The following is a 13,203-nucleotide window of genomic DNA, read 5'->3' as shown; positions in this document are numbered from 1 at the left end:
CAAATTGGGTGCTGGATATGCAACCCAGCTCTTCTGTCAATACACAGAAACAAAATATCTTACTGAAAGAACCATGTGAGAGGTAGGCAATGGAAACCACCTGTCACAGCACAAAGTGCAGAGCAACCTTCTGCACCTCTGCAGACACTGTTCAGAGCTGGGGCCAGGAGGAGGACATTCAAAAGTGTCTGGTATTCACTAGACAGTAAGAAGAAATACAGCCCTGTCAGCCTGAATTTGGTGCCAGGAAAGGTCATGGAGCAGCTCAAGAGCCATCATATGGCACACACAGGACAGCCAGGGCATCAGGCCCAGCCACAATGGGTTTGTCCTACCTGACCAACCCACCTCCCCTAGGACAAGTGATGCACTTTGTAGTTCAGGAGACAAGGAGCATCATCCCACAACATTCTCTTGCTCAAACAAGACTTATTCAAACAAATAAACAATTTTGGACATGTATTTAGAAAGTGTTCCACACTTTCTGGCAGGGGGAGCATCACAACTGGGATTATTTTCAGGAGCTGCACATGAAGCAGGGATGTGAACTCTTGTTTGCCTCCTCAGCCTGGAGGGGAAGTAGCACAGCACATTTTCTGGTCGCTGCTCCCCACAGCCACAGGGGTGTCTCGCCGCCAGATCCTCCACAGTGCCCAGCTCTATTGGAAAAAGTGCACAGTGAGTGGTCTCAGGGGCAGGAGCAGCAGGGGGTCAATCATGCCCTTGCAGGCATTCCAGTATTTGTAGGCACTGCCAGATCTCATGGCTGGATGCAGACCTCAGAAAGCTGGGAAGGGCTTGGAAGATGTGCCAGAGGTCCCTACCTTTTCTGGGGGCTTCTCTGCCATGTCATGAGAGTCAGGATTATCCTCACAGTCCTCCTCCTCTATCTGCTCCTGGGAACTGGTGGAAGTTTCCTCCTGGCTGCCATCCTCACAGTCAGAGCTGCTCTGCCTGGGCAGCCAGTAGATCCCAAAAAACACGAGGAGGATTTCAGCAGCAACCCAGAACCACCATTCCTGGCAAGCCAAGAGGAGCATCCTTCCGGGGGTGAATCCACGCTGCTTTTGCATCCTCTGCTCCATCACCAGCATCTGGGCCATCTCCACAACGTGTTCCTTCTCATGCTGCTTCAGGAGGTCTTCCGTGACCTTCACTGATGGAAGATCCATCCTCACTGTGTATTGGAGGATGCCCAGCAGCACCAGGATTTTGGTGATCCTTCCAGCTCTAGCCTGGAGGAGGGAGAAAGAGCTCAGCCGAGCTGGGTGGTAGGGAGATGGAGGCTAGGGCAGCTGGGGTAGGAAATGTCGGGCCCAGGGATGGGGGCAGCCATCCCCACAGCCCTGAAGGCACTTGGCCCAAGTGCCATCCTCTCCCCAGCCTTGTAAGTTCCCGTGGGTGCTGGTGCTTCTTGTCTGTCCCTCATCCTTCCCCCAGCCTGCCCCACTCACTGCTGCCTCAAGCCTCACTGCAGCAGTGACACATAGGGCATCTGAGGACCTGTCCCCTCTCATGTCAGAGACATCAGAGCCCCCACAGCGACACCCTGCCCAGCCAAGCTGGGCTTTGGAAAGAAACTAGATGGAATTCAGATGGAACCAGAGTTTATGACCTTTGGAAGAAGGTCAGCCTTTTGGGAGGACTGCACAGCTATTGTGGGGTTGTGCAGGGAGAAAATTAGAACGGCCAAAGCCCAGCCAGAACTGAATTTGCTTTTATATTAACTGCCATATAAGAGAATAAAAAATGTTTCTGTAAGTTTATTGGTAACAAAAAGGAGGGCTAAGGAGAAGCTCCATCCTTTATTGGATGGGGGTGAAATATAGTGAGATAGAATAAGGAAGAGACTGAGATATCTAAATGCCTTCTTTGCCTCAGTCTTTAGAGTAAGGCCAGTTGTTCTCTGAGTACCCAGGCCCCTGAACTGGAAAACAGAGATGAGGAGCAGGCAGGAAACAACACCTGGGCAGAGGCACCCAAGTGGGATGCAGGCACTGTTAAACTCAGCCCGTGCTAGAGGATGACTGCCCTGCTGTTCACACAGACTAACCAGGAATTATTCCCAGCTGCCCAGTCACTTGAGCAATTTACAATCTTTCTCACCAGCCAAGTCATCTGGCTGTGCTGCTCCTCATGCTGTGTCAGAACTTCTGCTGTGGTCTGTGCTGCCTGGGCATCAGCTCTCAGCCCGTACTGGAGGATGGCCAGCACCAGCAGGATTTTGGTGATCTTTCCAGCCATGGCCTGGAGGAGGGAGAGAAGGGGCTCAGTGGGGTCGGGTGGCTGGGAGGGTGGCTGGGGCAGCGGGGCAGGAAACAGGGCCCAGGGACAGGGCACTGGCTGCAGTGGTGGCACTGCCCTGCCCCAGTGTCCTCCACAGCCCTGCCCGCTGTCCCCAGCCCTGGGAGCTCCCCAGTGGCCCGGCCTGGCCCTCGCCCAGCCCAGCCTTGCCCCTGCCTGCCGCCCTCACCGCTGCCGGGGCCGCACTGCAGCCGTGACAGCGCAGAGCTGGGACCTGGGGACGTGTCCCCTCACATGTCACAGAGGGACATGTCACCAGGGCTCCACGGCCACACCCTGCCCAGCCAGCTCTGGAACTCAGGGGGAACTCTCGTGGAACTCCCATGGAACTCCCATGAAACCAGAGAAACCTTTGGAAGAATGGGCAGGAGGCTTGCACAGCTTTCAAGGGGTTGTGCAGGGAGAAAATCAGAAAGGCCAAAGCCTGACTGGAAGTTAATTAACTAGTGCTGTAAAAGACAATAAAAAATGTTTCCATAAGTTCATTAGCAATGAAAAGAGGGCTCAGGACAATCTCTAGCCTTTACTGGGCTGCAGGGGGGTTTTACAGTGACAAAGGAGACGAAGAGGTTGAGGTATTTGATGTAAGGCCTGTTTGACAGGCATGACCTCCTCCCATGGCAAGATGACCCACTTAGTACAGGAGGGAGAGGCTGTGCCTCTTGTTTCCCGGGAGTTTAGTAAAGCATTTGATGCTATTTCCCACAGCATTCTCCTGGAGAAAGTGGCTGTTCATGGACGTGGCACTCTTTGGGTACAGAACTGGCTGTGGGGCTGGGCCCAGAGAGTGATGGGGAGTGGAGTTACATCCAGCTGGCATCCAGCCATGGGTGCCAGGGTTCCCCAGGTCTCAGCACTGGGGCCTGTTCTGTTTGATATCCATATCAACAATCTGGAAAAGGAGGTCAGGGATAATTTGTTTGTTTGCAGATGACACCAAGCTGGCGAGAATGTTGGTCTGCTTCAGGAAGGTTCTGCAGGGGGATCTGGACAGGCTGGATTGATGGGCTGAGGCCAAAGACATGGTGAGATCAATAAGACCAAGTGCCAGGTCCTACACTTGGGTCACAACAACTTTAGGCAAAGTGCCAGGTTTGGGGCAGAGTGGCCAGAAAGTTGCTGGGTGGAAAAGGAATTGGGGGTGGTGGTCAACAGGAGCTGAACAGAAGCCAGTGTGTGTGCCCAGGTGTCCAAAAGCCAATGGCATCCTGGCTTATATCAGAAACAGTGGGGCCAGCAGGACTTGGGAAGTACATCAAGACCTCTTGAAATAACTTTATTCAAGGCAGGAGACACTCTGTAAAGGCTTGAATTATCTGCAGACTGCTCAGCTGTACTGAAATACATAGTGGTGAGACTGCTCCATCAGTTTGTTCTGCCTATATATACTTTTGTGTCTCTTTTCAGCTGTTCCTAAATATTTATATTGCAAGTGTAGAACAAGGGCTGCTTGTAGAACAAGGATCAAGGACTGCTGATCACTTTAAAAGAGATAGCAATGAGATCACCCTGCCCTTTGCATAAAGCCACATCAAGTCAGTGAACTATTGCAATAACATAAGTCATTTTAAGTTTAGATATAAAAATTCTACGAAAGTCAGCCTATTAAATTCCATGGGAACCTGAAAACCTGAAGTGAACTAAGAGAGAAGAGGGATCAGCTTCTGGACAGGCTACATAACTATAGACATTGCTAACCCTGCCATTACAGAGTCCTGCTTCAGGAACTGCAAGAGTCATTCCCAGATGGTCTTTCATATCTATTTAAGTAGAGCATGGCAATGCAAACAAATATAGTGGGTGTCACAATGCCTTCAGGGATCTGCAGGCAGCTTATGCAGAAATTTTGACACAGCTCTGTCACTTCAGAGCTAAACATTCTTCCTTTAATGATACTCCCACTGCAATTTGTATCTGGCAAAAGAAGCCACAAGCATCAACATTTACAGATATGCTATGTGGCTACTAAATTCTGGGAAGAAAATCTGGTTCTCTATCTGTCCAGACCACATGGCAGTCCACGACATTTCAAAAAGGAAAAGCAGTCCTTTCCTAAATCTGCTGGTGAAGATGAGCAACAACTGCAGGACATCATCAGATAAAAACAAGCAGGAACTGTAGTGATAGGACAAGGAGTAATGGCTTCAAACTGGAAAAGCAGAAATTTATGTGGTATATGGAAGAAACTTACTGTGAGGGTAGTGAAGCACTGGCACCGGTTTCCCAGAAAAGCTGTGGATGCCCCATCCCTGAAAGTGTTCAAGGCCAGGCTGGATGGGGCTCTGAGCAACCTGGTCTAGTGGAAGGTGTCTCTTCCCTTGGCAGGGGATTGGAACTGGATGGTCTTTAAGGTCCCTTCTAACCCAAACCATTCTATAATTCAGTGAAAAGAAAGAGGTGGACAGTGTCCAGTGGCTGTCACACCTCTATCTAGGAAGCAGATCAGCCCCAGAACCTGCATTTTTGACCTGTAATTCTCATCCTTATCTCCAGGGTTAACCCAAAATATTTATGAGTCTATGGCACATTATGCTGAAAAATGAGCTGTTGCCAAATGGGATGTCCATTTTGAAACTAGCAAAATGGAATTGCAGGATGCCTATTAGAAATAGCTCAATTACTTTCTGTCAATCCAACAGCCACAATCCAAACCATGCCAGATATTAGATCTCTAACCAAGGTGCATTCAAAAAGCTTCATTTAAAGTTTATAACTGCAACGACCAAAGACATTAGTTCACATAAGCAAGGTCAAAGTGCTTCCCATAGTGCAGTACACTAAGAGAGTATTCCTTTGGAACCATGGAAACCAAAAGAGAAGAGGATTGGGAATGTTCCATAAAACAAATCTAGCAAGTTCACTGTGGGCTGGTCTCCTGCCCTGACACTAAGTGCAATTGAAATGTGAGATTTTTTCAGGGTTTTTTTACCAACGCCATATGCAAGTAACACAGAAAATTATATTTCCTTAGTGTATGCGGTGTATTTTGTCACCAAAGTGTAGTCGGTACAAAGTCATCAGAGTACTCTATTGTTAGATCAACTGTCAAAAGTCATCCAGGAATAAATAATTCTCTTTTTTTCTTTCTTAAAACACATGGTTTGTGAGCAGGAAAAGCCAACAAACTATCATATTCTACACACCTACATATCAGATGACTGGGATTTTTCAACTAAACTCTACTTTTACTACTTGGCAATTTATTAACTTGAGTTTTAAAGCCTGCTGCCTGTGTGTATTATGTTCTTGCAATATTAGCTGCTTTTTCAAATAACTTGATTTGTTAAAAACTCATTTTTTCTCAAAACTGCTGCAAAACCAGAACAAGTTGTGAAGGGGGAGGAAGAGTGAAGCTCTCCAGGCATTAGATAATTTTTGCCTTATCTCATTAATATTCAGAGAGGCTTTGTTACTCCTTTTTAATCTCATTCTTGTCTTTCTCTAGGATCTCACCACTGTGTAGAACATGGCTCTGGGACATTGAGAAGTCATACACTGTTGTAGCAGCAAATTATTTTCAGCCTTATTTTTAAGCTTGTGTAACCATGCTTGCTGCCTGTGTGTCTGCTCCCTCTGTCCCCAATTACTTTTAGATCCCTTGTTTCATAGTCACCACGACAAAATAGATCTCACTGACACAAAGTTCCCAAAAGCTTTTAAAAACAGGTGGATCAAGAGGGGAGACAGAATGAACTCAACCTTTATTGGGCATCAGAGAATCCACAGTGAGCTCAGGTCTGAGTCTTATCTACTTACAAGCACATACCTGTGTTTACAAAGAGCAGCAGATTGTAGGGGTATTACAGTTACCTTTTCCTTTCTGGTGAAGAATATGTTGCAATTTCACAAGTAAAAATCACAGAATTACAGAATTGTTCAGGATGGAAATGAACTTTAAGGTTTTCCAAGTCCAACCATTATCCCAGCACTTCCACCACTAACTGTGTCCCTAAGATCCACATCTATACATATTTTAAACAGCTCCAGGGAAGCTGGCTCCACCACTTCCTTGGGCAGCCTGTCCAAATGTTTTTAACAACGTTTTTGATGAAAAAATGTCTCCTAACATCCAATATAAACCTCCTCTGGAACAACTTCAGGCTGTTATCTCTTGTCCTACCACTTGTTACTTGGGACAAGAAAGTGACCCACTGACACACCAGCCAGAGCTGCACTCACTTTGCCATTCTGGTCCTGTGCCTAGAGTGGGTCACATGTGGCTATGGCTCCATGGCCTTTTGGCTGTCAGATTGTGTTTGAAGGAGGCAAGGAGGAGGTGGAGGTCTTTTGCATAGGATGAAAAGGATTTATTACGTTGGGGAATCTGCAAGGCAAAAGACAAAAATGGCAAAGGTGAAACAACTTAAATATGGGGGAGGTTTAAGGGGAAGGTACAAATTCTTAGCAAATTGGAGGAATTCTTGGGAAGGATAAAGGGTAGGATTTACAAAGGCATTGTCCAATGAGAGAGGTAGGGGGAAAAACCAGGTCACATGGACGGACTAATGAGACCTCAAATTTTAGGGGATTTCCAAAGAGGAATTCTAAGCAGAGGGCTGGCACAAAGCAGAATTGACAGGTAGTTTAGGATAGATTGGCAAGGTGGGTGGGAGGGCATATTTTGGACTAGACCATTAGCTTGGACAATAACAGAATATACCATTAACAAGAAACTCACTGCAACAACCCCCACCTATCTACCATCTCCTTTCAGGTGGCTCTGGAGAGTAATAAGGTCACCTCTGAGCCTCCTTTTCTCTGGGCTGAACACTCCCAGCTCCCTCAACTGCTCCTCACCAGACTTGTGTTCCAGACCTTTCCCCAGTTCCACTGCCCTTCTCTGGACATTCTCCAGCCCCTCAATGTCCTTCTTGTAGTGAGGGGCCCAGAACTGGACACAGAACTCAAGGTGTGTGCCCAGTACAAGGAGACAGTCACTGCCCTGGTCCTGCTGGCCACACTATTGCAGATACAGGCCAGGTGCCATTGGTCTCCTTGGCCATCTGGACATGTCTGGCTCATGTTCATTGGCCTCAACCCATCAATCCCACCTGTCCAGATCCCCCTGCAGAACCTTCCTGCCCTGAGATCAACAGTCATGCCAAATGCATGAAGGTGTCATCTGCAAACTGACTGAGAGTGCACTTGATCCCCTTTTCTAGATTGTTGATAAAGACATTAAACAGAACGGGCCCCAATACTAGGCCCTGGGGAACCCACTTGTGACTAGTCATCACCTGAATTTCGCTTCATGCACCACCACTCTTTGGTCCAGTCATCCACCCAGTTTTTTACCCAGCAAAGTGTACTCCCATCCAAGCTAAAATACATTTATATCCTCTACACACACACACATCCTCCACAAAATAACCCCACGAAGGGTGCAAGTGTCCATGTACATTATGTACTTCTTGTGCAGAGTATAAAATAACTTCAAAAAGTCAAGGTGAACCAAAGCAGAATTCCCAGAGCTGATTTCATCACACTAAAAAGGTAATGGAAAGAGATGAAGAAGATATCTATATTTGCAGAATAGTTCAATTATTCCTAAAATTACATTGATATCTACTACAATATTTTTTGTTAACTGACGTGTACAAGTTTTTCCTGGTCACCTTGAACTGAATTTCATCTTCACGCACAAAACCAGCAGCAATGACTACAGTTATGTATCAGGAATTTAGATGGTGTAAACCAGGGTAGACCCAGTGACTAGGCCAGGCCTGAGAAACTTCATATATGTTGTTCTCCTGTGCTTTCTTGTGATCACAGTGGCATTAGTACATGTTTTCCTGCCCATATTTATATTTTGTGGAATCACTGGTCTACTGAGATTTGTTTGCTGCTTTGCTCTTGTTGGGGGCTTTTTTAACAGTCAGCTAAATTGTATTGTGCTATTTACTAAGCACCAATTATTTTCTGACTTCTCTTGTTAGGCAAAAAAAGGAGTTACTATCTTGGAAACCATCTCAGTGAAAACTGTCTGGGAAAGATCTGTAGCACAAAATATCCTGGAAGAGGCATAAGCCCCTGCACAACATGCACAGGACTGCCCTGCTGGCATGGCTGTGCCATCTACAGAGGCCCTAAAGAGCAGGAAACCTCAGGGCTGTCACTGCAGTGTCATAACCACTCGATTATCTCCTCACCAGAAGGCCTGAAGGCTTACTTTTATTCTCACTTGTGAATGTTTCACACCAGCTGCAGATGATTAATCCTTAAATATGGATATTAAGATCCACCTTCTGTTTCTTAAATAGCTTTGAGAACTCACACAATTCTACAAGCACATCTGTTTCGGAGCTTAGTTTTGGACCAGCCTTGGTGAAGTCTCTATCTTCAGACTATAATTACTTCCTGTAAACTTGGGAATTCAAGTAAAGAAGTTCAATGTGGCCCTTCAGACTTCCAGGCCAGCTTCTGTTCTGTTTGTGGAGGTTTATTGTATCCTTTGTTCCTAATCTCTGTCCCACAAGATTATGGCTTTCTGTGAGAGCCTAAAAATTATCATCTCCCTGCCACAATGAAATTCCTCTCCAGTATCCCGGAGGATCTCAGGAACCTTCTTGAAGAAGACAGTAGGTACAAAATAAAACCTTTAAAGTGGAAAGCAGCACTTAATCTGCACATAATAGAAGTGTTCAATTGACTCTATCAAGTCTTATTTGCTGAGCCCTGTCCTTTAAGTAGTCAATATTTGTAAGGTGTAAGCCTGCCCTTCTCAGACTTTATCTAAAGGCTTTCCAAACCATTTAAGGTTCATGAGTCTTAAGCCTATGCTACATTTTCTTCACAGGTTTTCTGGAATTTTCTGGAATGTGTTACAGCACATACTGACATCAGAGAAGGCAAAATATTCCTCTGCTAACACCAAGTGGGCAGGCTCTGAATCTAAAGGTGCTAATAAATGCATAAGCCATTTAACCACACAGGATGTGGTATCTTGAAAAAGGTCACCTTTCATGATGAAGACATCTTCATGGCTTTCCAGAATCTCAATTTCACAAACGCAACCATCAAAAAAGAAAAATTAGGTTGAAAGTATGGTTTTCATACAGTTCATTGAAGCTGTTTTGCTGGTTTTGTTAGATTTCAAATCCCATGTGCTGCACAGAATAGTCAGCTGCATAATGTACATTATATATATTATTGCACACGCTAACATTATATATATTGCAATAATGAATACATGCCATAAATAATTCTATGATTCTATTTGTCATATGTAATATGACTTTATTGTACACTTAAAATAATACTAGTTATTTGTGGTTTATACACATCTAGAAGTGGGAAGAAGGTACCATACGGTGATAAATAGCTGATAATGAATAACATAGAGACAAACAACTAGAGAACTCCTTAAAATATTCTTTAAATCATTTAAGTTTTGTAAGGTAGAAAGGGAACATGCACCAAAAATAATGACAGATTTGAGGCAGTGGAAAACAAATCATTCCTCATCTAAGGGTGTGAAAACCTATGGAAACCTAAAGGAGCTCTAGAAATTACACTGGCAATATCCCTGGGAGAAAATATTAAGGACAAGAAACAAATTTTGCAGAGGATGTGTAAAAACATGTTTTATTCAAACAACAGCTACTGTCAGAAAAAATGGTCAAGCTTTTGTGTACACAAACCATACTTCAAGAGCAGCCTAATGACTAGTATTGTTGAAGAAATACTTAACTATGAAGGAAGAAAGGAATATCACAAGTTCAGCCATTCGTGGCAGTGTAGCTGAAGTTGGATGTCTGAACTGTGTAAACAAGCCCCTTACATTTTTTCACTGATTGCAGAAATTTCACATCATGCAGCTGTGACTCCCTTCCAGAAAATGTCTCCTAATTAGCTCGTGTGTATTTTTAAACTGCACGTTATATGGGCAATGAAACAGAGGAGAGGCAAATTAACAATGAATAAATCTCTTTCACTCGTCACTTACCATAACAGTTACTATGTTCTCTCTCACATAGGCACACATACTCCTTCCTCTTACTCACATGGCTCTCCTGAGAAAGAGAAATTAAGACCCCCTTCATAAGTCTTCTTAATTTTGTTTGCAACCAAAATTGAATTGAATGCACAAAATCCATTCACATTTCAAAACTGAAGTTACCTGCCCCATCTCTCCCAGCTACCTGTGTGTTGCCATTGAATATCCAGCAGACTACACAGAAATCCTGGTAAGGGAGGACAATTTCTGAAGCACCATGTTATGTACAAGGAGCATTCCCTATTCAAAAAATAACCAAGAAAATTACCTTTTTGCTGCAAAGAACTTGCAGAATCAGAACTCCTTAAGCTGATGTAAATCACTCTTGTGTTTCCATAGCAAGACAGTATTTCCCTGTAGTTCCTCCATTTGTCAAAAAGCACTTCTAACTGATATCAAGGAACATCAAAACCAATCAAGAATGTCCTTATTCTACAATGTCCATAAAAATAAATAAAAAAGCATCCCGCTCAAGCATCTGCTCTGCTTTTTCAAGGACATTCATTCACATGGGCTTCCCCATCTTCAGCTCCTCCTTGAAGCTCCTTTTCCCAGCTCTCTCTCCACCTTTGGAACTGGAGGAAACTTTCTCACTCAGAAAAGCCTCATCTCACAGCCATTTTAAACCAGTAGATGCAGGCACCAGCTCCTGGTCTAGGAGAGCAGAGTCTTTCTTCCCTGTGCCCTACATTATCCTGAAAAATTCTCACAGGGAGGACAAGCGGCCTTTCCTTTGAACAGAATATTCAGGAAGTTTGAGAAGTGGGTTTTTTTTCCCATCTGGGGATTTACAAATCTGCTGAAGGCTGAAATCCAACCCTCCCTTGTAGGCGCCCTTTCATGACAGTTTTCATCCATCTGGGCGGGCAGGAAGAGGCATTTTCCTTGCAGCTGCTCCCCATGAATCAGCTGGCAGCCACCGTGCCCATATTCTTCCTCCAGGACTTTTAGGACATGGCATCCACAGCACTTCAAATTTCTAATCACTCAGAGAAATCTGAAGCTTTGCTCCCAGTCGACAGCCTGTCCCCTGGCAGCAAGAAGCTGGGTTTCTGTACTTTTGGTGCATACTTACTGTAGGTCACTGCTTGTAATTTCCTATTCCCAGTGCTCAGGCTTTGGTCCTCTACAATGCCTTGCTTTTCTCACACTTCACTGGCCTTTTATGTTTTACATTAGGCAATCAGCAGGATGACAAATATGACAGCAGTCTCCAGTTCAGCCTCCTGAGTGTTCTTAGCCAATATGCCAAAAATATAATGGCTTTTCCTTTTTTTTTTATTTTGTTTTTAATAATGTTATCTGGATGGCAGCTATAGGCATCTGTTGAGCTTGCCATATGTTCTACATTTCCATGTAGAAAGATGATGATGCTAATACAATAATTATTTCAATAGCACTTGTTCATGGTGTAAAAGGAGTGTTTGATGTCCACATACGTAAGTCCAGACCTGGAGCTATTACACTCAATTAAAGCATCTTGCCCTTGGGCACACAGTACAGTTAGCACACAGGAGCAGCAGATTTATTTGTGTTTTCAGTCTGGTCATAAAATTGAATCACTGTTTGTCTCCAGCTTAACCCCCTTACAATTGAGTGGCCAGAGCAAAACTACAGATGAATCTAATAGCCTCAATCTCTTCCTTGATGAGATTGTACATGTCCCAGCTAAATTAGATAGTGCAATTTTCTGTCTCTGGCAGAATCATGCACTGCTGAGCATCTCAGGGAAATCAGAGCACTGGTAGCCTTGTACCTGCCCCATGAAACTGCAGATATAAACACTGGCCCCTACCTGAGGTCTCTGGAGCAAGAAGATCTCTTTGGCCAATGCTATCATTGTGACTAGCACAGCAGAGCTAAACCCAGGACTCTCCAGCAATGCCATGGTGAAAGCTGGATACACCCATGTGGAAGAAATACAGCATTAACTTTTCAAGCAGTACTGGCTGTTTCCTTGTATAATTTTAAAATCTACAATTCATAAAAGCTCTAATATGTAGCCTTGAATATATCTTTGCCTGCCAGCCCTGCCCCAAGAACTCTTTCCATGTTGACCTTGCTCCTCCTCTGTCTTTGTGGACCTGCCTGATACTCACTGGATCTGACCTGTGGATTGACCTCCACCTTGTCCTATCACCATGGCCTTGCATGGTGATCTGGAAACTTGGGTGAACCTGTGATCTCATGATCTCCTCTGCTCCCTTGCAGGGGAGGATGAGAGAGATGAGCCCTGGCTGGTGAGACCCTGTGGATCCCTGAGGAGACCCCTGTGATTCTCTGTTTCCAGGGAGCTGCTGGCCCTTGCTGCACACGATCATCCCTTTCTGAAGCAGTGCAACAGTGCAAGTGTTTTCTTGGCAAGTAAATAAAAAGCAGAATCACTTTTGTGGATGAATGAAGTCATGCAGAACCCTAAAGTAAAGAGAGTGACAAAAAAGCCACGAACTGGAACTTAAAAGGGGAATGCTGCCAAGCATGGAACTCATCTGCAAGCTTCCCAGAGCACTGACTTCCAGAGTCGGAGATGACTCCACCTTGTTAGCAAAAGAGTCCAAGTCAAGCTTCTTCAGAGTCAATCATCAAAACCAGAAGATATTTGTAATTTGGTATTTGCACTCTTTCATGAATCTTTTTGGCTCTGAAATTGGGCAGCACTTAAAGGAATAAAGCAGCAACCCTGGAGAATGGAGCCCCTTGTTGTGTGCCTTAATCCCATTAGGCAGAACGATGAAACCTGTAGCTGAACTGCAGCAGGATTTTAGCTGCATAAAGAGTTAGTTTGTTTTGATTTTCCCATGTTACCACTGTGTAATCCCCTAGACTGTCTGTAGAATGATTTGAAGTCTGTTGTTTTCTCTCCAGCACTTGGGGCCAAGAGTTACATGAATGAAAAATGTAGC

At 44.7% G+C, this 13,203-nt stretch overlaps 1 protein-coding gene across 1 annotated transcript; it reads right to left on the bottom strand.

Annotated features, from left to right (window-relative positions):
- Positions 1-554: 554 nt before the first annotated feature.
- LOC148224973 (uncharacterized) lies at positions 555-12,325 on the bottom strand. Its single transcript, XM_088160690.1, has 3 exons — positions 10,250-12,325; positions 2,107-2,247; positions 555-1,235 (listed from the first exon to the last, which is right to left on the bottom strand). Exons 1-3 carry the CDS (start codon positions 10,286-10,288, stop codon positions 780-782), a joined length of 636 nt encoding a protein of 211 aa, XP_088016816.1. The 5' UTR covers positions 10,289-12,325; the 3' UTR covers positions 555-779.
- Positions 12,326-13,203: the final 878 nt, after the last annotated feature.

This window comes from Sturnus vulgaris, chromosome 2 (genome assembly GCF_052056855.1).
Source record: "Sturnus vulgaris isolate bStuVul1 chromosome 2, bStuVul1.hap1, whole genome shotgun sequence".
Lineage (NCBI taxonomy): Eukaryota > Metazoa > Chordata > Aves > Passeriformes > Sturnidae > Sturnus > Sturnus vulgaris.
This window is presented reverse-complemented; position numbering and strand designations above follow the sequence as displayed.

Bases quoted from the DNA above. Each gene is read 5' to 3' on its own strand.
- LOC148224973 (XM_088160690.1), bottom strand. From the start codon at position 10,288: ATGTGTGCCTATGTGAGAGAGAACATAGTAACTGTTATG. The intron at 2,248-10,249 runs GTAAGTGACGAG...TCCCTCCTCCAG, and splicing joins AGAACATAGTAACTGTTATG to GCCATGGCTGGAAAGATCAC. The intron at 1,236-2,106 runs GTGAGAAAGATT...TCCCTCCTCCAG, and splicing joins ACAGCCAGATGACTTGGCTG to GCTAGAGCTGGAAGGATCAC.